Here is a 24,846-nt window from a genome sequence, read left to right on the forward strand (position 1 = left end):
TCATGGATGTCCGGTTTCCGCAAACTCCAAACGGGACGCCGGTCAGGGCCATGTTTGGGGAAGTTGGGGAAATGACGTGAAGTTGAACAGGCACGCCAGGACTGCACCATGCAGGAACCGAAAATGTAGTGTGACTTAACTCGCAATGGTATCCCAGTGGGTGTCAATCATCTTGGCGCTGCGGTACTACACAATAGTAGGTTTTGTTCGAGGCGGACCAGAATGAGCTCGGACATGGCGGTGTAAAGTGAGCTTGTCTCCCTGTTGGCCATCTTGGCCATCTTGCTTGATTTCACCGAGCTGGGAGCGCATTCAGCATCTTCACCATAGTTTGAGAAGAGCCACTCCCGTCCTCAAGGTAAGCTCAGGTGAGGCTCCCTGCGTCGTTCGAGCTGCGTTTCACATGAGGGTGCGGGAGAAGGTGCCCACGGATGGAATGTGGAGCGCCACGGCAAAGTTCCTGTAGGCATATATTGCCAGATGACATGAAGAGATATAGCAGAGGTGGAATATGATGTGCTCGGCGCAGCAAGGATGTTGATTCAGTTTCAATTCAGTACAGTATTGCTGCTCTCAAGCGGCAGACGTGGCAGACTTATTGTGGTACCAAATTTGTATGACGGGCCCAGCGGCTGTGGTTACCAATACTTCACCGTAAATGGCACGTGCGGTTACGGTGGCCGACAAGGCTCCAGTAGCATTCCGCTTTGTTTTTTCTCAGTCGTCTCCCTACTCTTTCACCCTTCATCGTGGATAAAACAAGTCTCCCGCGCGTCTGGACTCGACCCCTGAGCACTCTATTTTCATCCGCACCCTCGACATGCGATCGTGAGCTGATATGTCTCTGGACGCCTCCGAGCATGAAACGCGCGCCAAAGGGCGGAAAAAGGGGGAGCCGGAACCTCAAACAAGTTTCATAAAGTCAAGCCTTCTTGGCTGCTCGGTCACTGCATTTCTTGGGCTAGACTGACAACTACAGCACGTTCTACGAGTGGTTTTCAGTAGTCGCCTCAGCACCTGTCATCCCTTGACTTCGCATCGACCATCTCTTGATACCACGGGGAACTCTTGGTATTCCCCATGCTCTCTCCCTTCTTTCACACTCAGCCCAATTGTTTTGCTTGATCCACCATACTTGGCCCCTTTCGACCATGAAAGCGCTCATTCCGGATGCAAGATGACTCTGGCCCTCGCTACTATCCCTAACCTGATCCCGTCTACAAGCGATCTTGGCGGAAGCCTTACGTCGGAGATCGTCCTGCTTGACAGGCTGAGCGCTTGCTTCATCCACAGCATCGGTGCTGAAAACGTCCACGCTCAACAAGCCATGATCCCCTGGCCAATTCGGTCACGTAACAATTGGCCAAGATCGACAGACGTTCCAAGTTCGGCCTCCTTCCGAGTCTTAAGTTTTTGGCCTAAGATGCTTACTTTGGGGCAGTTTATATACACGGTAGGTCTGCACTTCCGTTCCGTCCACCACACGTCTAGACCCTACCTTCTTTTCCTTACCTGGAGCTGGACTCACTTCCAAGTGCCGGTCACTCGCCTTTCTAGACTGTGTCAACCTGCATTTGCTTCAAGCCTTTGTTCGAAAATTACGAAGTGATACCCCTGCTATTGCATTGTGATAATTTGAGCGAGCATTGTTTTATACTATCAACCATGTCAGAGAGATCATGTCCTGTCAGCGGGCAAAAGAGCGGCCCAGGCTCGGTTTGCCCAGGCGGTGCTCAACGAGTCGGGCCTCGAGGCTGCGCTTTTGCAGCGTACCAGATGACCACGCAAACACATTACACGCCCAAAGGCGTAAGTATCTACCCGAGCGGGTGCTGGAACCTTGCTAATACCAGCAGATCCCTGCGGACGGCCAATCGATAGAGGACCTCGTATCGCAGGAGAGACAAACCATCACTGAGATGCTGCTTCCCGACGCTCCACCCAGATCGGTCACCAATGGCCTGGCGAATGCAGACCATCTGAATCCACCAGACCTCGATGTCCTTGCTTCTGCCCTGGGTGCTCCTGCTCGTCAAGTGCTTAACCGTGCCCAAGAGCTTGGTCCTCGCACAGGATGGCGTGATGGTTACTTGACCAGCACACATGGCTTCTGCCCTCCGGATCCTTCGGCAGCACCCGCCGCGCTTGCGATGTCACCTGGAAGAATATGGTCCGACCTGTGTGAGCGAATGCCAGCGGTTGTTGCACGTGGCAAGATGCGTGAATCGATCTTGGCCTTGCCTCTCATCTACGGCACGGAAGATGTCATTCCGGATCAGGCTCTGTGGGCTGCCGTTGTCTGCCTAGGTATTCTTGCGAGCGTTTACCGATACGAAGAACGCAACGATGGGCATGAAGGCATCAGCGTCACCGCCCCACCTGGGACATTCAGAAACTTGTCTGGTGAGACAGATGATGAAGAAGAGGAGACGAAGGGCATCCCGCGAAATATTGCCATACCTTTGCGACAAATCTGCACGAGAATGGGTAGGGTACTGCCTCACTTGACTCAGTATGATGTGTCGGTCTACAATTACAAACTCCGAGATCCAACCAGCATCAACCCCTACGTTGCCCGATGTGAAAACATGGATCTGCGATGGCCAGTCTTCAACGACCGAGGCGAGGCCATGTTTCTCCTCTGTATGGCAGAGACACATGGTTGCTTCACACAGGGCGTCGAGTTGATCACAAGATGTCAAGAAAGGGTCATGTTGAGGGACAAAGAGGGCCTCCTTCGAGAACTCATCAAGTTGAAAGCTATCGTCGATAGGTTCGTCCATGTTTTTCAGAAGATCAGTGTCAACCCGAACTCGGGCGAGAATTTTGCGAATCCTGTCGAGGTAAGTGACTCGGATCTGCTCGAGCCTCGTGAGACTAATGGCTCGTAGTGGGGTCAAAGATACGCAAAATTCAGTGCTCCTCTTTCAAAACGAGTGCCAGCTCTGTCAGGTCTGGCGCTTCCGGTCTTTCTGCTGATGGACGCATTCATCGGGCGGAGGAAATATGACAGCTTCCTCGGCAGAGAAGCCCTTCACCTCCGAGCTTGGCTGCCAATGAATATCCGAGCCTTCATTGCCGCCATCGAGTATCATTATCAAGTTCCTGCCTTCGTCAAAGAATCTGGTGACCCGCGGTTAATGGGGGTGATGGAAGGCATCTTGGAGGCCTATCTGTCGGAACGAGGCTGGTTCGGCACCCACCGTTGTATGTTCCCGCTTCCTCTTCCAAGTGCTGCGGGATTCAATTAGCTGACCGGTGCACAGATAAGGTCTACGGCTTCCTGGAAGTCGTTGCAAAGACGGGGCGTAGCGAGACAAATGGCAATGCTGGCTCAGGAGACGATGCCGGGAGACCATGGGAAGAAGTTCACAAAACACTTTCTGAATCCATGCGGGAGCGCCTGGAACCATTCAGGGGCAAAGTCACAATACAGCCGCACGAGCTGCGTGGATCGTTCGAAGAATGCAGGTTCAAAGCCAGGATTTTATCTCGCTCTTTCGTCGACACTGATCCATCTCGGTCAACTGCCATGGTGACTTTTGGTCTCGAGGGAACTGGCATGACATTCCAACCTGGAGATCGACTTGCCATTATGCCTCTCAACAGCTGGACAGAAGTCAGAAAGGTGACCGCCGCTCTAGGACTGGACAATCTGCTCCAAGTCAAAGTGCCCGTCTCGCATTCGCCCGACTGGAGCCGTTTTGCTAAGCATCTAAAGACTCTGAACGGGACCGGTGAGGACAGTTGGCTAACGGTGCGAGATATTCTTCGACGTGGCCATTTGGCGCCCTTGACGAAGGACCTGGTCATGGCTTTTCACATGGCTTTGCGAGCCTCCTCATCGACCGTGGTCAAAGTTCTGGGCTCTGAAATGTGGCCCGTTCAGGGCACCGTGGGAGATATGCTGCAGCTTGCCGTCTCAGAAGTCTCTCCTGCGATATGGGACAGGGCATTTGACCTGGCTGATCTCTCGTGGCTTCCGAAACTGATACCGATCGAGGTGCCAAGAACGTACAGCATCTCGAACTACTCCAGCGAACTGCTTCCCAGCATCCTTGACCTGACTGTTGCGCGCAACGAGTATCAGCTGGCACCGGTCCTGCAGTCTGCATCGACGACCAATCAGCGCTATGGAGTCAGTAGTGGCTGCCTGAACCCGGAGCCATCGCATTCCGAAGAGATGATTGACGACGAAGAATACCTGATTGGAATTTCGCGGCCCCTCAATTTCCAGCTTCCCGCCACAATTACCGGTCCCGTTGCGATGTTCGCTGGCGGCTCGGGTATTGCACCCTTCAGGGGTTTCTGGCAAGCAAGAGCGCAGACCAGTGTGGGAAGAAACATCCTGTTCCTCGGAGTGCAGTCGAGGGAGCGGTTGTCATACGAACACGAGCTCAGAGACTATGTCCGAAGCGGCCAGATCGAACTACATACTGCCTTCTCCAGAGACAAGAACGGCCTGGCTTTTGATCCAATGTCACGCGAGCTGGTCGAAAAGCAGATGCCTCCTCGGTATCTCGATGCTGCTATTGTCGAGCAAGGTCGCACGGTGTGTGACTTGGTCATCTCGAAGAGCCAGGGTGGTCTCGGCGGACACTTGTATGTCTGTGGCTCCCTGGCAATGTACGAGACAATCATGTCTGGTATTCGACAAGCCATCTACCAGAACTGGACATCTACGAAAGAGTCAGCAGACAGCCTACTGGCTAGAGCTTTTGCAGAACGGCGCTTCATGCTAGATATCTTCATGTCACCACGGCCCATCAGCTACGCTACTCCCCGAATACCCTTGTCGAAGCTGGCGTTGAACACCGGCCATCGCAAGGGGTCACGGATGTACATCGGCGTCCACGGTGGAGTGTACGATATTACTGACTTTTTGCCCATTCACCCCGGCGGCACACTTATTGCTCAGGCCAGTGCCGGCCTGGATGCGTCGAAGACATTTGATGACGTGGCTCACACAACGAACCCGGAAGTGATGAGCTTGCTGTCAAAGTACTTCATTGGCCATCTCGCAACGAAGCCCGACTTCCGGTCGACTGAACTCAGTAGCATCTACGACCTCTGGTACCAGTACCTCCGAAACTGCGTGGAAGCCCTTACCACGTTGCATTTCGAGGTCGACTACATCCAACGAGATGCCCGGACCTGGTTCCAGGGTGACCTGTTCAACATGGGCGGGGTTCGAAAATTCTATCAGTTCCAGTCTCGGTTGATGCAGAACGGATTCTCGACTCTGTTTGGTGCAAAGCTTCAAGAGCTCCATTTGAAGCTGACTTTTGCCCTGGTGAATTCGGGCACACCAGGCACTCGAGTGCCAGATGTCATCGGCACCATTACGAGGGCACAAGCCTCTGCGGCGTCTGCAGCAGCCGCCAACGAGATTGCACAGATTGGCTCATTCGTGTGTAACAACCAACAGGCTCAGTTCCAAGAGAACGGTATCCTGCGATATGCCCGGGCGGTGACCGAGCTGGATGTCCAGTTCCTAGAAGAAGTACGCGAGGATGTCTGTCTTGGGATGGACGCGTTCGAAGTCATCGACTCAATGAACTCGGCCACCGACAAGCAAAGATTAGTCAGTCTCAGCACGTACTTGCTCTCCGTCCTGGAACGAGTGGCCGAGCGGCTTGATACTTTTTTCTCTCGACTATCCAGAGAATCCATCTACCGCCCAGAACTCGAGAAGAACCCGGCCCGGACTCGGTGGAACTTGCTGCGACGCAAAATTCGCGATGGATCTTTCTTCATCCTGGCGCAGGGCACAGCGTTCACGGCCTCAAGCGAAACCAGGAAGCCCTTCCGTTCGACACGATACGCCGATCAAGACATTTTCTTTGCCCAAGTCGTCTCTCAAGCCCAGCAAGCAGTGGATGTCAGCCAATCCAGGTCGGACTACTCGAGTTCCACCGGCGTCAGTGCAGACCAAGGCCGTCCAATTCGCCTGGCCGACTCGCATACAGCACGGGCAGCGTCGAGTGCCAAGGCCCCGTCCTCGTTCGAAGCACATCAATCGCGGAATGCCCTTCAATCCATCTCCGGCTTCATGAACTTCAACAAACAGTCAATCAAGCGATTGAGCCAGATACCCTCGGATCTGAGTTTCGCTCACATCATGGCCGCCTACGGCACGACAAACAAGAAGTTGCCCTCCATTCCTCCTGTGTCGGAAGTGACAGAAGCTCACCGTGAAGCAGGATTGCGTCAAGTTCCGCGATCTAATCCCCGGTCATCTCACGCAGCTCGTGATCCGCTCGCCTCGACCTCCCCCGAACGATCCCTGACCCGGATACGAGGCGATTCGTCAGGAGAACGTATGCAGCGCCTCGTGCGCAGACCGACCAACGGCTCCATCTCGAGTGCGACGGGACTTCCACATAACCCGGCGCCAAGTCCGCAAAGCCATGCCTCCTTCGTTGGTCGACCGTTGGCAACGCCCCAGTCGAGAAGTGCAACTCCTACTTCTACCGCCGAGCCTCCCTTGCCATTACGCCTCGCTAGTAGAAGTCGGTCCCGGTCCCACTCCCGGAACAGACTAGAGGACAATATCAACGGGCTGATGCACCGGACCCCGATTCCTATGGGCATGACGGAAGAAGAATCTGGCATCCCCGGCACGGCCATATCGGCCGTGCAACCGCAACTCATTCGCCGCAAGACATCCTCCGCGTCATCATCACAAAACAAAATCATGGGAGATGCGGAATCCTTGCGCAGCGGGCCACTAGCCCGGAACCCGCCCATGCAAGGCATACAGGGCGTGCAAGCGCTCCCACCAGGCATGCTGCCTCTTGAACCCGCTCAAACGGCCTCCCAGATCATCAATGACCGACTGCTCGAGCAAATGCAGCAGCAGAACGATATGCTCATGCAAGCTCAGGCTCAAAGCCAGAGCATGAAAATCGGGGTGCCTGTCGGGGGTGATCCGATGATAGGCGGCAATGGTGGTCTGCGGACATTGAAGTTGGCGCCGGCACCGGCCCTGAACTCGCCGTTGAGGATGAGGCAAGGCTTGGCCGTCGGCATGGGCGTGGGAATGGGTACTTTGAACACGATGCGTGGATCTGAACTTACAGAACCGGGCCCTATGGACAACAGTCTGGGTGCTGGGTTCAGAGGGGCACCGCTTTTGCCGCTGAATGTACGATGAAACTATTATGAGAGGTTCGGTTGGAAAAAGCAATATACACGAAAGGAGAGAGCGGGGCTAAGGAGGGCACGGTTTCCGGATGGCTGTTCTTGATCATCTCTGGGGGGTCGGGGCTAGGTCTGGTATCGACGCCGTCAGGCAGTACTAAAAATTAGACTCCATCGTAGCAACATGCAATGTCACGAGCGATTTCCGAGGCTTTCTCTCGAGTACGATGAATGTGTGGAATTACATGGACATGTTATGGTTGAACAGTCCCTTCGGCCATGCCCAAGTATGTCTCATCACTGCGGCTAGGAACCCTGTACTCTACCCTGCCAGGGGTATTGATGACAGCAAGTGTTCTACTTTACAGTAAGCCTGCCTCTACAAACTATACGCTCAGCCTTGCCCTGCCACCGGGTCGTGAGAGTTTCAGCCCCGCGGACAAGTCTTGGCATTTGGTGCTTCCACTTCCCCTTCCCTTCAATCTTCCTCTCTTTGGTTCTCTTCACGTCGGACGTGTGGAAACCAACTCTCCAGGCGCAATTCTCCTATCCCCACTGCTTGATCGAGAGGTAGGTAGGTAGCCACCACCGCCATGCCGCCGGTCCCAGTCCCCGTCCCAGTCCCAGTCCCGACAGATCTCCCCCCCTTCAAACCACGGATAGTATGCTACCAACAAACATACCACCACAACGACGACGAGTACTGCTCGCTCCTCCCGCTGCTGACCAACCCGTCGGGCATCACCCACGTGATCCTCGCGGCGCTGCACGTCAACTGGGATCCCGGCAACGTGACGCTGAACGACGACCCCTCGACACACACCAAGTACACGCAGCTGTGGGACGAGGTGCTCGTGCTGCAGGACAGCGGGATCAAAGTGCTCGGCATGCTGGGCGGGGCGGCACGCGGCACGTTCGCGCGCCTGGACTACTCGGAATCCCGCACGGACGTGCCCCTCGCGCGCTTCGAAGCCTACTACATCCCCCTGAGGGACCTGATCCGCCGGCACGCGCTCGACGGGCTGGACCTGGACGTCGAGGAGGAAATGTCCCTCCCGGGGATCGTGCACTTGATCGATCGGCTGCGGGAGGACTTTGGGCCCAGTTTCCTGATCACGCTGGCCCCCGTGGCGACGGCGCTGATGGCCGGCCGGCGCCACTTGTCGGGCTTTGATTATCGCGTATTAGAATCCATGCGCGGGCCACAGATCGGTTGGTATAATGCCCAGTTCTACAATGGGTGGGGCGGGCTGCATTCGACAGAGGCGTACGACGAGATCATGCGCAATGGGTGGGATGCCCAGCGCGTCGTCGCGGGGATGTTGACGAACCCCAAGCACGGCGGGAGCGGGTATGTCCCACTGGAGCTGAGTGCCGCGGTGTTGAGCCTTTTGGTGGAGCGGTACCCGAGGTTTGGCGGCGTCATGGGCTGGGAGTATTGGGATGCGCTGCCGCAGGAGGGGGGCGATCGGGCTTGGATGTGGGCTTATTGTATGGGTTTGTGCATGGGGATGAAGAAGGTGCGGGATGCGGCTATGGTGGTGCAGTTGGGGAGGGGGCTCGCGAGGGTTGGTGTCAATCGGTGACATGTGGGTGCAAAGAGATGGTGGTGAGGCTACTTGTCATGTGTCTCCCCAAGAGAATCGGGAGTCAGAGGCAAAAAGACCGACCCAAGCAATCTGCTGTGGCAAGTCGGGTCGAAAAGAGTGCGATTGCCCGGACCTCTTGCTGTCAAGATGGGCCACGAAGACCTGCTCGTATCCTGGCTGCTGACTGTCTCAGGACGTATCAACAGGACGAGACGCTCTAAACAGTCGGGATCGAACACGAAGACCTGCCCCCGTCCTGGCTGCTAACGGTGTCGCGATGGCTCACGAAGACCTGCCCACGCCCTGGCTGCTCACTGTGTCGACATGGATCAACAGGATGAGATGCTCTGCAGTCGGCACCGGCGACAGCCCGCAAGCGCGCCATATCGCCGAGCATACAACGCAAGTGATACAGTAAAGAGGAATGTGGCAGAACGGCCAACGGGTCCCTTCGCCTGTGCCTCTCGGTACCTGTCCCTCTTTGGGGCAGGCTCACCGACTCAACACTATACCGCCATGCCTGACTAGCTACGTACAGTACTTCGACGGATCCCGCGCTGTTCCAACTTCGGCACGGAACGTGTGGCCGTCATCGATTCCCTTAAAATGTCCACGACCGAACAGGTAATCCAGCATCACTGGGCGAGAATGAGAGACTTGCCAAGTTCCCGCGATGGCCGCTTACCGACATGACATTTGTACAACACGACTTGTAGATCCTTGATACCAACGCGACGTATTCATAGAGTGGACGAGAATCAGATACTCGGAAATCATATCCTTCTTCCCTCATCTATTTTTGCGCCTCCTTGAATGCCTCTCCATCCCCTGCCTGTCCCACTGCTCTAGAATGGTGACAGCTTAGATGGGGGTACGATCAATAAAGCAGCGTCAGCAGCAGCCATGGCGGTGTGGAAAGGGAGGGTTTGACTAGATGAGTAGGAAATGTGGCATTAGAGGAGTCAATAGACAGCCCCACTGGCCCTTTGTACAGTGTAGGAAACAAGGCTGAGTATATAGAGGCTATAGCTGTCTGCATATTGGTATGTTGTCCGCTATCGCGGTGCACATCCATACATGCTTGTCGGAGGGCAGACAGTGGCGAGGCAGGGGTGAGGATCAGGAACCATCTTGGAGCGGGTAGTCGCGGACTAGCTGTCCTGGCCCAGCTGTACGGATTCCTGCTAGAATGGCTCCAGATGTCGTATCAGGGGTGGCAGAGGACAGTTTGAGAGGACGCACTTCCGGCGTAGATATCGCTTTACGAGTTGATGTCTAGTCGACTTTGACAAACTTCCAGCCCTTTTCTCCATTGTCCATTCTGACGTTGAGCGCCCTTGCCCATTTCTCGAGTTCATCAATGGGCGTCAAGCCAGAAGTGTCGTGTTCCTCCCTTACCTTCTCGTCTAAACCGTGGTAGAGGAGTGGAAGAAGAGATTCTTTCCACACGGCTGCTCGGCGATGTGTGGGTCCACCGCCTTGGCTTCCACCTTCCGCTGCCGAACCATCTTTCAGTGACGAGCTATCAGGACGAGCACGAGCGAGCGACGTCTCAATGATGGTCGCGCAGAGGAATAGAGCTGTAAGCACGGCCAAAGTGCCCGGGAGGATCAACCACGGCCAGCGGACCTCGACGCACGTGTCTTGTTGAAAAATTACTCCCTGAGCCAGGAAATTGGGCTCGAACGAGACGCTCGTGTTGCTGACTTGGAAATACCTGCCCAGATACGTGCCGTTGCTGTTTTGGCGGATATAGCTCGTCATTGCCAGGGAGATGTTCTCAAACAGAGACTCGACATGTGGGAATGAGATGTTCCCGCCGTTATAAATGGCAGCGACCACTGGGTTCGTGCTGGTGAAGGCGGCGCGTCCATCCGATCCGTACGCCGTGACGGTGCCGTTGAAGATTTGGCTTTGCAGGTACTCGTTGATGCTTGTCATGGACAGGAAGAAAAACTCGTACAGACACTTTGGCGGGACGATGTCGGTGGCCGACTGGTTGGTACCATACGTTGCATTGAGTTCCCACAGACCGGTTGATGGGTCAATGTTATGGTCGTAGGGGAGCCAGATCATGGAATCGGTGATAGGGTAGCCTTGGTCTTTTAGGGCGCTCTTCTGTTGGGCGCTGAGGCAGGGGACCTGCATTATCGTCAGAAAGTGTCCTCGAGGGGGACCGTGATCTGGAAGAAGCATGGTCTAAGACCTTGGTACAGGCTAGGAGATAAAGAGAAACCTACGTGGACAGAGGCCTTGGAAACGCGATAACTGTATCCCCAGTCCCTGGACGTGGACATGAGAGTTTCGGAGACGGTGCCGTTGGAGACTGCTGCTTTGTACGTGCGGATGCACGGTACTAGAGAGCATTGAGCCGCACCATAGCCGCGACATCCCCATTCTGTTTGAGCATCGTGCTTCTCAGCTTCGGAACATGTAGGATGTGACATGCCACTGTTCACATTATCATCCGTATATGCCCCGTACAGGATCTGGAAGTCCTTCTCATGGGTGAGAGCAAAGGGACTGGGCGCGTTAGTGCCGGGCTCAATGACACTTGGATCTAAAACACCTGTCACCAGATATGTTGCGTTCTCAAAGGTGACGTATTGCGTGTTGTAGCCAGAAGGGAGGGAAGTGTTCAACGCCTGTATGATGCTTGTCTCGTTGAGGAATGTATACGGCACGTCGAAATTTGTGACCTTGACCTGATCGGAAATGTCGCTGCAGTTCGAACAATAGCCAAGCGTGTGGTAAGGTTCGGGAAACTGGCAGTTCCCACTAGGGCAGTCCGAGGTGATCCGCATAGCCGCTTCCGCAGAGAAGACGCCTGCATTGATTGCCGACGCTAGGCCTGGAGTCACCGTGTTCGCGTTGACTCGAAGCTGAATGCTTCCAGCTTCCTGAAATAGACCGGTGCGTGGCATGGTAGCATTCACATCGGTGAATGCTTGACTGCAGGAATAATAGTGGACGACTTGTTGAGCAAAGGGGTCGATAGCAATGGTGAGGACAGTGATCAAAGCTCCTAGCGTTGCCAGGAGACTCCTCCCATGCAAGCTAAGTACAAGAAGGAACGATCCCCATGGCCCTCTCGACGCATTGTCAAACCTAGAAAGGTCAATCAATGGCCGCGCTTTGGGACTACCGAACCAAATCCACTTTTGCTGGCTGAGTGTTTTTGTCGCTATGAAAAGGATAGAGCCTCTCAGGATTACGGTAAAAACGGCGATGAGCGCATTGATAGTGATGCTGTAGGGCCAGGAAGGCAGTCGACGATGCTGGTATGGGGCGATGACTGCGACAATCGCAGCAAAGGCGCCGAACATGAGGATGAGGAAGGTCATCTCCGACCACCAATTGTGCCAGAATCCTCCATGGTCTCGAGCACTTTGTGCCGGCGCCTTAGCTGGCTGTTGTTCTGGACTTTCGGCCCCGTTGGTGACCACGACTGGTTGGGCGACTGGTTTACGCGGTACTGGGGAAGGATCACCTGGGCGTAGCGGTGGTTGAGCTCCCGAAGCCGTTGTGGCATCATCATCAACTCGAGGATGCTCCGGTATTTCAACATCTGAGGCCGGTTGTTGGTGATGATTCGGCGCACCATCCTCAGTCGTGGCCGGCGAGCGGTCTTGGTTGTTATTACCGTCTGATAGAGGGTTTGACTGACTGTCAGGCTCAACAGCGTGCTGGACTGTGGGAGACGTGTCAGCATTGTGAGTTGAATCACGATCAGGCGGCAAATGAGCTTCGCTGGAATTGCGAGAAATTGTTTGGTCTTGTGCCATGTCTACCACATTCCGAAGCATCGAAGGAAGGGAGGAAGCCAAAGGAGTTCAGAAGGCTGCATCTGCACAGAGATTGCCAATCGGGGTAGTCCCTAGAAGTCGAGCAGAGCCTCATTTTCACAAGGCGCATTCTCTCCAACGAGGCGCTGTGCCGTTCTTGCATATGCAATGTGGTAACGACCGAATGGTATCGCATGAGATGAGGGCCCAGCCGCACCAACAGCACCAAAGCTAACGGGAGCGGTCTAGAAGTCTCAAGACCTGCCGAATCTGTACTGTGTAGACTACACGTTAGCCTAGCTCTTGCTATAGCTGCCTTACTGCGTGTGAACCGCCCCCGCACTACCCCGGGATGGTATTAGGCTGGTGTCACAGCGAGCACAGCAGCGAACAATGCGGACCTCGTGGGTGGCATTCGGGGCGCGTTCGCACAAATTCGTGATACAGCTGGGATATGTGGTCAAAGCCGTTAGTTAGGTTTGCGCGATCAGGAGATAAGGAAAGAAAGACAGCAGCTCGCGCATATCTCGACATCAAGTCCGCTTGCGCGTGTGCTCGGGCCAAGCGCCATGGGAGGCCCGATGTAAGGTTGCCCTCGCTGAATACGGAGCATGTAGCTAAGCGATGTTGCACTGGTACTGTCCTCCGTAGAGGTGCCGCGACTCCCAGCCGACCATCTTCTCTTGATCAAATCGACTTGACCGAAAATGGTGCAAAGAAAAGTAGGGAAAGACACGGGGGAGCATTCGATGGATATCAAGTGGCCAACCGCAAGTATTACGGTCGATCATTGGTGTCGGTCACGCAAACTTCTGCGACCGTTCGAGCCGTTCCATTCCATTCACGCTCAGCCTCAAGCCTTGACTTGCTTCACCACTGCGAAGGCACCATGTCATGATGGACTTCCCGCTGTTGCATGAAGCTTCTGCACCACCTGCATTTTGGTTTGGGGCGCAGATGCGTCGTTGGCCCCCACAACAGCAGAGCGTCTCAGCACGCCGCCTTCTACGCTTTGTTTTCCTTTTACATTTCGAAATGCGCCTGACTTCATCCTATCGACCAGTTGAGACTCGGGTCAAGGAGGCCCCCACGGTAAGTGTACCAACTCTTCGCCTGATGAACGGTCTGGAAGGGACCTGAGTGAACACGCCCGGCGAGATCTATATAAGAGTCCGTCAAAGATCGAGGATGGACAGACCTCAACAATTACTCCCCTTGACTGCCCAGTGATACCCTGAACGCCCGAGTCCACCATACCACAGCATCCATCTCCAGGACATATATCGACGATGTATCTCCCATCCTTCCTTTACTTCCTCGTCTCGGTTACTACCTTCTTCGGCACCTCCATAAGCGCACCCACTAAGAACGTCCACCACCCTGCTCGCCTGGTCAGCGAAGCCCCCGTCGACAGACGCCAATTACAAGTGCTTGTCGACGTGGCTGCGATCATTGGCGCTGCTAAGGCCGTGATTGAAGGCATCGAAGGCTTGGTCGACCTCGTTGAAGATGAGATCGAGGAAGCCGAAGGACAATATACCACAGGCATCGTGTCAACCCTTCGAGATCTATATCCCACCATGAACGTTCTGGTCTACCACAATCAAGACTGCGGCTACGATCTGTACGATGCCACTCATGCACATGTCGAATTCGACATCGCTCTGGGCTTCACCAAAGGGTATGAGGTTTGGGTCTTCGACCATGGCACATTTAACCTCGTGGGCGATGGCGGCTATTCCAATTGGGCAATCGGCGGGAGCTTCGATGGACCCAGCAGCGAAGTCACTTTCTACAGCATGAACGGAAATTGATGAGCATTCTTGGACAAGAAGATAATGGGGCATGCTCATGCTTGGAGATGGTGTGTTTTTGTGAGCGTCGATCCAAAAGCAACTGGGCGCATGATGAGGTGTTTCTTGAATATTTGCATAGTGATAATGTCGTCGGCCGTCATGGAAACACCTCGACCATGATGGTACTCCGTTCCCTAGCCCCATGTCAAATTTGTCATTGCCGGCATGCTTCACTGTCTCATGGTTCGAGAGTGTCGTTGTCCGCCTATCACGCCCGAATGGTTTCCAATTCCGATCCCTGCCCACTGCGTCATTGGCGCCCCAAACCGACACGCACTCACACCACAAGCCTGCTTCATACCTGACCTCACATCTGCTACTTACCAACTTTTGGACAACCATGTGAAATTCATGGCTCGTCGCTGCCTAGGCAGTGAGCAGCTCCTTCATCGATCAAAATGCCGTCCACACCAGAAATTGTCGCTGGGACGAGCTCGACAATACTCAGGCTTGCTGCCTTCGTCTTTCTACGATGGGTGCGCACTCCGAGAACCACCTCAAGCTGAGGATCAGATTGTTGACTCGCGTGTTAGATCCCCGGCTGGCCCTGGCCTCCGACCGTATTGACGGCGCTGGCGATATATTTGAGCACTGTCTTCGGTTGGTCCGAAGCATTCGGCTCGAGCAAGCCGACGCTGCATGAAGCATTTCCCAAGCTGTTTCCGCATCCCGACGAGGACGAGAACAAGGAACGTGATGAGAAGGAGGCGCCGATCATACACGACCATCACGAGCCTGCATTGTATGAGGACGAGAAGGCTCTATTCAAGACGCTCCTGTTCGGGATACCCAACTGGCGGGACCCGGGAAAGAGTTTCCTGACAATTGCGGCCAATGTCCTGCTTGCCTTATTCACCTTGGATCTAGTCTTCCGGGGCCCTCTCCTTCACGCGGAGAAGGACTTGAGCTTCGTGCGAGTCGGATATGTCGATACAACGTCTGCAAAAGTGCTGATCAGGGAGCCGGACCCAGCCCAATTCCCTATATACGTCTACCTGTCCCCAGCCGACAGGACGCAATGGAAGACCACCGACACGATATATTGGATGGGCTCGGACACGGATTACACTTATGCGCTTACCTTTGACGGTCTCCGGCCTGCAAGGAAGTATATCTATTCGCTTTCCAATGACAAGTCCGGGACGTTTACCACCGCGCCAGCACCGTACTCGGACGCAGCGAACAGCTTGACCTTCCTCACCTCGTCGTGCATCAAGGCCAATTTCCCGTACCGTGCCAACGCGCACTCGCTGGCAATCCACGGCTTCAGCTATCTGTCGAGGGTCGCCAGGTCCTTACCGTCTCCGGCCTCGTTCATGCTCTTCCTGGGCGACTTTATCTACGTGGACGTGCCGATCCGGCTGTCCTACTCGGTGGCACATTATCGGGCAGAATACCGCCGCGTGTATGCTTCCCCCTCGTGGTCCCTGCCAGGGCTCGACAATTTGCCCTGGATCCACACTCTCGACGACCATGAGATCGCAAACGACTGGTCCGCCGGGAACGAGACCGAACCCTTCCCTGCCGCCTCAGACCCCTTCATCCACTACCATGTCTCTGTCAATCCACCCGTCCCGCCCGGAGCGCCCGTCGGCCCCGACAGCAACACGACGTACTTTCAATTCTCGCACGGCCCGGCCTCGTTCTTCATGCTCGACACCCGCCGGTACCGTACCGAGCCCGAACCAAAAACGACCCATTTCCCGCCCGAAATTGCAATCCCTGGTTCACCTTCGGATTCATTCAACTCCAACGCTCACAGCATGCTCGGCGCTCAACAGCTCTCCGCTTTACTGTCTTACCTCGCCACCCCCGAGCCAGCGCACATACACTGGAAAATCATCGCCAGCTCCGTCCCCTTCACCAAGAACTGGCGCTTCGGCACCTCCGACACATGGGGCGGCTTCCTCGCCGAACGCGCACGCATCCTCCAAGCCATGCACGACGCCGAGCGCGAACTCGGCATCCGCGTGATCATCCTTTCTGGGGACAGACACGAATTCGCAGCGATAAGGTACCCCCCGCCGGTGATTGCGGCTGCGCCAATCTCTGCTGCCACAACCGAAGCCACGGAAGCCAGCGATACATCTGTCCCCATCCAGCGCGACCAGACCGCCAGTGCAGGACCGCACGAATTCTCATGCGGCCCGCTTTCGATGTTCTACCTCCCCTTCCGCACGTTCCGGCAGGTCGACGACGAGGACGTGCCCATCACGTACATCCCCGACGGGAACAGTAAAGTCGGGGTGGTCGAGATCCGGAACCTCAGGCGCGAGGCGCAAGGCGCGGGACCGCAAAGTCTCTTGAAGTATAGTCTCTATGTCGATGGCCGGCTCACGTGGGAGTATGCGCTTAGTAGTCCAAGTCCGAGCGCGGGTGTGGGTGCGGCGGGATCGAACAATAATCGCAATCGTCGCTCCCAGGCGCAGGCACAAGCACAGGGGTGGAGAGGGTGGGCTCAGGGGATCGCAACTGGCTTACCGCTGCGCGGCTCCGGATCGTCGCGGTCGTTGTGGGAATAGACGTAAGAGTCAGACAAAACAGTACAGCGACTATATATCCCGGAGAGCTGTTCCTACCCCTACTCCTGCTCCGACTCCTGCTCCCGCTCCCGCTCCGTTCATTTTGCTTTGACTTCTCGTCATCGTTCGTGTGGTGCCGTATCCCGTGTTACCGTGTAAGGAAGCAAGGAAGTCGACAATGCCTACATATGGTCCATTTGGCACGCGTACACTTTGTATTACAGGCCCAGTAGTAGGCAGCACCGCGCGAGACCTGGATTAGCTATGGTACCTCGTATTTTCCAAGGATTGTCTCGTAGTTCTAAACCCATCCAGATATTACTTCTTGTTGTTTTACCCAGACCTGCGCCAAATGCTAACTTTGCAAACCTTCCGAAAACGCTAAAGTGAGGGTTTCGCTGTTCCTCCCCGGGACTGGAGTCGCAGTCGTTCCTTTATCGGCTGTAGTTTAGACAATCCACAGTTCTCGAAAGGGCCCGCCCGCTACACACAACTATTACACTTCCCTCGTCGTCCCGGGTATACCGTCCTCACGATTATTCCCCTGACCGGCATTTCTCACACCAGCTCCAACCCTACCTACCAAGCCACCCAGATTCAACCCTTGCACCCCCTGCACAAGCCTCGTCCCTACCGCGTCCACCGCCCCTCTCGGTGCGCTCAAACTCGGACCCTCCCTCTTGCCTTCCGTGGCAACCTGGAATAGTTTCACGTTCGTACCGTTCCACACGCCAACGGGGCCAGCCATGGTCCCTTGGCCTGTTAATGTGGCGGCAGTGGAAGAGGTAGGCGCGATGGTCATTTCCGCGGTGAAGATCAACGACCAAAGGACGGACATGTACCAGCCTAGAGAGAGCGGGGACCATTCGAAGAGGTGAACGCGGATGGGGGAAGGAGAGGCTAGAATTGTGGCGATGGAGGGATGCGTTGATGTGGAGGGGATTTGGGCACGAAAGCCTGACGGGGTGCTGCTTGCGTTTGTGTTGGTAACATCGGCCGTTGTAGGACTAGGGATGGTTTCATCGGCAGCAAGAGATGAGCGGCGGGAAGACGCTATCGATGGCGGATTTGTCGTGTCGCTACTCGTGTTGTTTCGAGGCGACGCTAGAGGGTGGGAGGACAGGACTTTGATCACAGTGAGGAGGGTGTGCAGTGGTAGGTCTGGGAGCCAGCTTTCGAGCCATTCAGGAGTTAAGCCAACGGCGCCGCGACCGGGAGCGTACGTTGATGTCGCTGAGAGGCTGGTCGTGCTGTTCTGGCGAGAGAAGGTGGCGGCATTGGCGGGCATTTTGCCTCTGGCCTTTTCCGACATGCCTGTTAGTTGAATCGGCATGTTGTCTTCGGGAACTGACGAGGAAGCTGCTGAAGGCGTCCGCGATGTGCGCATGGATTGAGTAGAATACGAAGGCGTCGGTGGCTCTTCATTGTCGGAGTCGTCCGAGTCTCCAATTGCAAAGGTTCCATCGACTGCGCTCTCAGGGTTTGGAGTCGCTGATGGTGATACCATGCCCATGGTCGAACTTCTGGAAAGGTTGTTTGGGCTGTCAGTGAGGGCCGCTTCTTTGTGACGCTGAGCAGCTCTTTCGATTTCTGCCTGCCCGCCTTCTAACGTAAATTTCCGCAGGGCTTCGATCCGTTTTCTTGATCGCCAGATGGCATAGATCAAGTTCGCATTTGACTCATACTGATGCTCGACCATACTGTTTATCGACTCGAGCAAAGCCTGGAGAAGTACGTGATTCGTCTCATCGGCCAGCAAGAAACTTGGGGTAGACATCGAGCTCAGTAGCTGCACGAGTCTCGTGCTTGCCGCCAATGAGAGATGCTGCACATAGGCCGCCATATTGTTAATAATGGCGAGTAGAGCTGGATAGATGGCATCCAGTTTGCCCTTGCTTCCCGTGATGAGGGTGTGGATGGAGATGATGAGGAAGTCGGCATAGGTACCTGTAAAGTTGGCAACGCGGATTGAGGGAGGCAGTGTCTCCTGTGCTTCGAACTTTTTGTTGAGGTTTTTGCCGAAACTCGACTCCACGCTCATAGTCTGAAGCACAAACACGCACATCCTCACGATCCCTTGCCGCGCTGCGTCGGTCTTATACTCGATGGCGTAGAAGAGCATCAGTATCACAAAATCGTGGGCGCGGTTAGATTCTATAATGAATGACCGGAACCGCTTGTTGCACTGAAGCACTTCCCAGAAGAGCATGATCATTTCGGGAGCCCATTTGACCGATTTCTGACTTCCAGGTAGGTATGCAGTCGTAGCCTGCATTGGCTGGCTCAGGACCTTCGTCATGCCGTCGGCAAGGAACTGGAAATCTTCGGGTCGGTGCAAGCGGCCGAAAAAGTGGCGGTAGAAGTTCTTCGGTACCGTCCCACTTGCGTCTTCAGGCACAGGGTAAAGTAACAAGGTAAGAAGCAACTGCAAGCTGTATACCACCAGAGTTTGTTGCGAGTCCTTGCGCACCATGTGGTCGTAGGGCAGGCGCCATGAGCCGACGTTTGCCTTGATAGTGGTGTTGATCAGGGAGCATAGCACAGAGAGGACGATCTGTTTGTCTGGGCATGTTGAAAGATATGTGATGGCCCTTACACCCTGGACAGGGAGGACGCTGGAGGGCATATACATGGCCTTGCTCGACAGGGTCAGGAGAAGCCTCAGAACTTCACAGCGATTGCTCTCAAGCTCCTTGCTTGTCGGGATCGAGGACTTGCAGCCTACACCACTCTGCCAGATTGCATACGTGACCTTGCTCTTCGCATTGGGGAGCTCGGGTATGGTGAAACTAGTGTAGAACAAGAGATCGACCAAAGTGTCAATCAGTTCTTCCGCAAGCGGTTTCGCATCTTCGAATTCTTGTTGCGGACTCTCCGTAGGCGTGGTATCGTCGCCTTGGTTGTCGTCGAACAATACCTCCCCAGACACCTGCGCCCTCCTTGTTCGGCGGCGGCGCATGCCCCAGAAGAACCTCTCTTCCCAATCTGCCAGTTGTTCAGCCTCATAGACGTAGGGCAAGAGTCGGGTGAGGACTCGGATGCAGTTGAGTGCATCTCGCTCAGGGGCAAGATCCGGGTCTGGAAACGAAGGATGATTCTTCAACACGATCAAGCGCGATGTTACCGCGAGGATAAGGGTTTCGAGGTTCTCAAGAGCGGCATCTCGAGTTCGCCGGATATCGGTATGCGAGAAGAGGCTGAAGACGTCCTCGACCGACTCGGGTAATTCCCAGAACTACCACCAGATCAGCAACAGAGCCGTCCAACAATAGGGAGGCCTACATTTGTCCAGTATGGGTCATTGGCAGCAATGTTGCGCTCTTCGGAGAGCCTGAAGATGCCTTGTTTGAAGATCAGCTTTGACTCGGACGCACCCATGGTGCAGCGAGAACATGGCAAGGAGAAGATCAACCAAGCAAGGCAAACAGAAGGGCCAAGATACGAGTAAGGTGTTGTGCAAATCCGTGAATGGTACGAGGTATCCTTCCACATGCACGGGAAGCAATAGACAGACACCTTCACAGTGGCCGCTCCCAGTCGGACACGCTGGTGACGCCAAATTGTGATGACGCAGCTGCGCCAAGAATTAGTGGGGACACGTGGTTCGTGGTTCGAAAGGGCCGAGGAGGCGTGGGAGGCTCATTTCCCCTGGCACAAAGGTACTGTACCAGTTACCACACTCCAAAATCACGATACTGGCAAGATTGGACATGTGCAAATAATTCTGTGCAAAGGGATATGCATAAAGACTGTACATGATGCTTGTGTATGCCCGTCATGTGATTCTATTACTAGCGACTCAACTCCCGCTTGCTTTCCAAATCACGCGTACAAAATCACCCCAGTGGCTGCAGTACAATTCCAACAAGGGCATGTCACATCTAAGCCAGCGATTTCTCCACCGAATCCTCACTGCTGCTCAGCTCCTGCGGTGCCGTGCGTGTCCTCTTGGACTCACGGTACGTTGCCAGGGCCGGGAAGAAGTGTCCTGGGTGGACAAATGTCTGAAGGAGAGTGGCAATGCCCACCATGCTGTAGCCAAGTCAGTGCTATATTCGATCGTGGAGCTTGGGGAGATACTCACACGCCGTCCAACCCAATGAAGAGACCTTGGTTCTGCATAATTGGGTTCCTCCAGCCCTTTGCCATCTCCGCGATGCGGTAGACACACCGGATGAAGATGCAGATATATGTGATCACTTGCGCCGCGACGAATATGCGAAACTTGCGATCATGGAGCAAAATCTGCGCCGAGGGACTCCATGGCTGCGAAGATCTGAATCGGCGTATGGTGTAGTCCGCAGTAGCCGCGCCGAAGACGAGAAGTGTCAAGACCTGCCAAGAGATACCTGTGATCATGAGGTTGTCGCCGACTTTGCGGAAGCTCTGATTGTCGCCTGCGGACCCAGCTATTCCGCCACCAGCGCCTTGCAACGTGAGCGCCAGAAAGTCGGCTATAATAAAGCTCCATGTGTAATACTTCGGTCGAATCCTTGACCATTCCCGTCCTAGCTGGATCACCAAGTGTTTGAGAACCAGATAAAGTGCGGCTGAGTTGAAGGCCGGGGCGAAGGTCAGGCAGCAGATCTGTATCTGGAACCCGAGAGAATTGAACGGATTGTTGTACATGAGGCATCTCCCAATATATCCGATGGCGGAAGATATGCAAGCTAGGCACATCGCGATCTGGTAGGTCCATGTTCTAAACCTCCAGCCGAGCCAGAAGTTGATAAAGAAGCAGAGGCCGAAGTAAACAGTGAAGAAGGCATTCGATCCCAAGCTTGGGTAATAACCGTATATTGAAGCTTTGACTGGACACGCTTCGGATACTACGTCGCAGTCGAGTGGGTTGACGTGGTATGGATTGACAGCCATGGCGACGACTCTGGAAATGGTTCTTGGAGGGTACGAGGAAAACTGGTCTGTAGTAAATGTCTGAACAGAGCTCGAGTGGACAAGCGACAAAAGAAGGGGCAGACTTGGTGATAGATATAGGTATCTGCCTCAACGGTAGAACTTAACATGCAGTACAGCCTCGACGGGTAGAGCAATATCCACGAGATCAGATAGTTGGCGGAAACCTTGTGACAATGAAACCAATGCATGAGCCAAGGGTCAACCTCGCGCAATACAATTGTTTGCAGTTTAGTGTCGTTGTCGTCTAGAGGCATAGCCAATCCAGTTCGCTTGCAGACACGGGACCAGGCGCAGACACGGGTCATAGAAACGTGTCGCACATGCCGCGGCCTGGCCCGAAACGATGCGGTAGCAGGTGGTTGATGGTTGATCGGCAGGCACGATCGAGAGAACAAGGCAAAAGGTCAACACTTGAGATTGCCAAGCCTGACCATTCCGTTCTGGGGACATCTCGCGAGCTGCGCACACGCCGCGTTTACGGCCGCAGTTACTCGCGATCTCCAAACACCATCAATTCTCTCAAACATCGACATCAGGCTTTGGTACCATGGGCCGGTTGGTTCTTCTTTCGTGAGCTCGGACGAAAAATATCTGGTCCAACATCTCTCGGGCCACTTTTCGACGAGGTCATGCAAACCTCTTCCTTACTCGAGCACTTGGCCCACCTCGGCGTCTTGCTTAGCAAATGCCACCAAGGCCAGTCGGGCTTTGCGGTTGAAGTGCGCAATAATGCGGATACCTCTCGCGATCGTAGACCTCAGGGGCTCGTTTGCATCTCTTTCAAACGTGACCAGTGCGTTTGTCACGCAGCAAGCATGCCAGCGACATAAGCTTCGGGCGGAACAAAGATCTTGCGGACCCAGTCACAGTGGCTCCGGCGGGCTAAGCGGGCTTCCTTCAGTTCGCCTCTTCCCTTGGCTCCATGGAGTGGCATCAAGCACCACTTACCCATGGGATCCGGAAACGCAAGGCTTCAAAGGCCGTTTACTGTATACGGAGTATGCGAGGCGGCGATGAGCAGGTCTCGTGTGGTGCTCAGATGATGGGTCGGTAAAGCTACTCGTAACGGCCTTAAACTGCCCTTGCAGCTTTACTTTGCCTCGGTCCCCGGCTTTGTACCGAGTCCCTCCACCACTCTCCATCCTCCCTGCGCAATCATCTGCGCGGATTGCAACCACCTCGGGTCAAGAAGTGCTGTAGGTTTTGATTTGTCTGGTCTTCTTATACTCTGCCTGGTCTGTTTCTCTACAGTCATTTCCATTGTGTTAGACTATTGTACTAGACGTTGCAACAGAGCACAAGTTGTCTTCGCCTCTTAACCGTCCCTCACTTTCGAGTCGGCACAGCAGCAATGGTCTTCAACACCGAACTCACGCGCCGGCTAGGCATCAAAGGTACTTGAAGCAGTCTCGTCTCCCTGGTGATTTCTGCTAAAAGCGACGTAGTCCCGGTCGTCCAGGGTGGCATGCAATGGGTCGGGTACGCAGAGTTGGCATCTGCTGTATCGAATGCAGGCGGTCTAGGAATCGTGAGTGTTGCGGAGGCACAGTATTTGGAGGGTGCTGACTATGTTTCTAGCTCACAGCCCTCACTCAACCTACTCCAGAAGACCTTCGCAAGGAGATCCGAAAGACGAGGAACATGACGAAGAACCCTTTCGGCGTCAATATCACCCTCCTACCCACGATGAATGCCCCACCCTACGCTGAATATGCCCAAGTATGCATTGACGAGGGTATTAAGATTGTGGAAACGGCAGGGAACTCGCCCGGACCTGTAATCAAACAGTTAAAGGCGGCCAACATCATCATCTTGCACAAATGCACAACCATCAGACATTCCCAATCCGCTGCGAAGTTGGGCGTCGACTTCCTCTCAATCGATGGCTTTGAGTGCGCCGGCCATGTCGGCGAATCAGACATCACCAATTTCATCCTGCTGTCAAGAGCGAGACAGTCGCTAGGGGTGCCTTTTATCGCCTCGGGTGGTTTTGCGGACGGTCAGGGCCTAGCAGCGGCCCTAGCTCTCGGAGCTGAAGGGATCAACATGGGCACTCGATTCATGTGCACCATCGAGGCCCCTATCCACAACAACATCAAGCAAGCAATCGTCGATGCCTCAGAACATGACACTGAGCTCGTCCTGCGAAGGTGGAAAAATACCTCGAGATTGTTCAAGAACAAAGTCGCACAGGAGGCCGTAGCTATTGAGAAGAGCAGCACAAGTGGTAAGTTCGAAGAGGTCGCGCCTTATGTCTCAGGAAAGCGTGGCCGCGAAGTCTTCCTGAACGGAGACAAGGACTACGGCGTCTGGACAGCCGGCCAAGTGATTGGTTTGATCCATGACATTCCCTCGTGTCAGGAACTTCTGTCGAGGATTGAGAAGGAGGCTGTGGAAGCTATCGAGCGGAGTCGCAAGTTCTATCAACCTCAGAGCAAGCTGTAGTTGATACTGGCATGGTCTGGCCTCGGCGATGCGGGCGTTTTTGATACAGATTTCAAGACAGAGACTTAGATGCCGGCATGTCTGGGAATCAAGCGTCCCGTCTTGATCACCTCAGCATTCCGTTATCTGTCCTTTTGGCCATGTGCATGCCCCTGCGCTGACATCAGTGCCGTCGTCCGTAGTTTCCGTCCTCAAATGCTAGGGTAACAACCTTTCTTGACCTGAGCTGAGAGCACGTTCTCCAGTGGCATTCGAAGCCATCCTCCACTCAATCGCGTTGCCCAGCTACTTCCTTGCTCCGAACGTTGGATAGCCGCATTCGATCCTCCCTGACAGGACAGGACCGCACGGAGGCCCTGTCCACGTGCTCGAAATGTCTATGCCCAGCTTGTGGACCAGCGTTCCCGACGGTAAAACGGTGAAAGAATGCACCGTCCTCGCACCAAGACGCTGTGATGATGCGGCTGAACTCGAGCTCGAGCATTTTTGGTTTATTTCACCGACCACTTTCTCTTACCTGTCGATCACACTGTGACCGAACAACTTTCTTTGGGCGCTCAGGCTCTGTCCTGCCTGGTCGATGCCATAT

At 54.6% G+C, this 24,846-nt stretch overlaps 8 protein-coding genes across 8 annotated transcripts; 5 read left to right on the forward strand and 3 right to left on the reverse strand.

The window, feature by feature from the left end:
• Positions 1–1,665: 1,665 nt before the first annotated feature.
• On the forward strand, positions 1,666–7,156 carry A1O7_04913 (uncharacterized protein; the record flags this gene model as incomplete). Its single annotated transcript, XM_007758923.1, has 4 exons — positions 1,666–1,809; positions 1,857–2,843; positions 2,892–3,207; positions 3,267–7,156. The coding sequence occupies 4 exons, from the start codon at positions 1,666–1,668 to the stop codon at positions 7,154–7,156; spliced, it is 5,337 nt and encodes a 1,778-aa protein (XP_007757113.1).
• Positions 7,157–7,736: 580 nt separating this feature from the next.
• A1O7_04914 (chitinase) lies at positions 7,737–8,729 on the forward strand (the record flags this gene model as incomplete). Its single annotated transcript, XM_007758924.1, has 1 exon — positions 7,737–8,729. One exon carries the CDS (start codon positions 7,737–7,739, stop codon positions 8,727–8,729), a length of 993 nt encoding a protein of 330 aa, XP_007757114.1.
• A 1,278-nt stretch (positions 8,730–10,007) lies between these two features.
• A1O7_04915 (uncharacterized protein) lies at positions 10,008–12,076 on the reverse strand (the record flags this gene model as incomplete). The annotated part of the gene is made up of 2 exons (XM_007758925.1): positions 10,008–10,874; positions 10,973–12,076. 2 exons carry the CDS (start codon positions 12,074–12,076, stop codon positions 10,008–10,010), a joined length of 1,971 nt encoding a protein of 656 aa, XP_007757115.1.
• A 1,730-nt stretch (positions 12,077–13,806) lies between these two features.
• On the forward strand, positions 13,807–14,331 carry A1O7_04916 (uncharacterized protein; the record flags this gene model as incomplete). Its single annotated transcript, XM_007758926.1, has 1 exon — positions 13,807–14,331. The coding sequence occupies one exon, from the start codon at positions 13,807–13,809 to the stop codon at positions 14,329–14,331; it is 525 nt and encodes a 174-aa protein (XP_007757116.1).
• A 440-nt stretch (positions 14,332–14,771) lies between these two features.
• Positions 14,772–16,895, forward strand: A1O7_04917 (uncharacterized protein; the record flags this gene model as incomplete). Its single annotated transcript, XM_007758927.1, has 2 exons — positions 14,772–14,849; positions 14,907–16,895. The coding sequence occupies 2 exons, from the start codon at positions 14,772–14,774 to the stop codon at positions 16,893–16,895; spliced, it is 2,067 nt and encodes a 688-aa protein (XP_007757117.1).
• A 496-nt stretch (positions 16,896–17,391) lies between these two features.
• Positions 17,392–20,273, reverse strand: A1O7_04918 (uncharacterized protein; the record flags this gene model as incomplete). The annotated part of the gene is made up of 2 exons (XM_007758928.1): positions 17,392–20,130; positions 20,178–20,273. 2 exons carry the CDS (start codon positions 20,271–20,273, stop codon positions 17,392–17,394), a joined length of 2,835 nt encoding a protein of 944 aa, XP_007757118.1.
• Positions 20,274–20,776: 503 nt separating this feature from the next.
• Positions 20,777–21,770, reverse strand: A1O7_04919 (uncharacterized protein; the record flags this gene model as incomplete). Its single annotated transcript, XM_007758929.1, has 2 exons — positions 20,777–20,927; positions 20,980–21,770. 2 exons carry the CDS (start codon positions 21,768–21,770, stop codon positions 20,777–20,779), a joined length of 942 nt encoding a protein of 313 aa, XP_007757119.1.
• A 1,393-nt stretch (positions 21,771–23,163) lies between these two features.
• Positions 23,164–24,257, forward strand: A1O7_04920 (enoyl-[acyl-carrier protein] reductase I; the record flags this gene model as incomplete). Its single annotated transcript, XM_007758930.1, has 3 exons — positions 23,164–23,206; positions 23,258–23,340; positions 23,391–24,257. The coding sequence occupies 3 exons, from the start codon at positions 23,164–23,166 to the stop codon at positions 24,255–24,257; spliced, it is 993 nt and encodes a 330-aa protein (XP_007757120.1).
• Between the last annotated feature and the right edge of the window lie 589 nt (positions 24,258–24,846).

This window comes from Cladophialophora yegresii (genome assembly GCF_000585515.1).
Source record: "Cladophialophora yegresii CBS 114405 chromosome Unknown aczIN-supercont1.3, whole genome shotgun sequence".
NCBI lineage: Eukaryota > Fungi > Ascomycota > Eurotiomycetes > Chaetothyriales > Herpotrichiellaceae > Cladophialophora > Cladophialophora yegresii.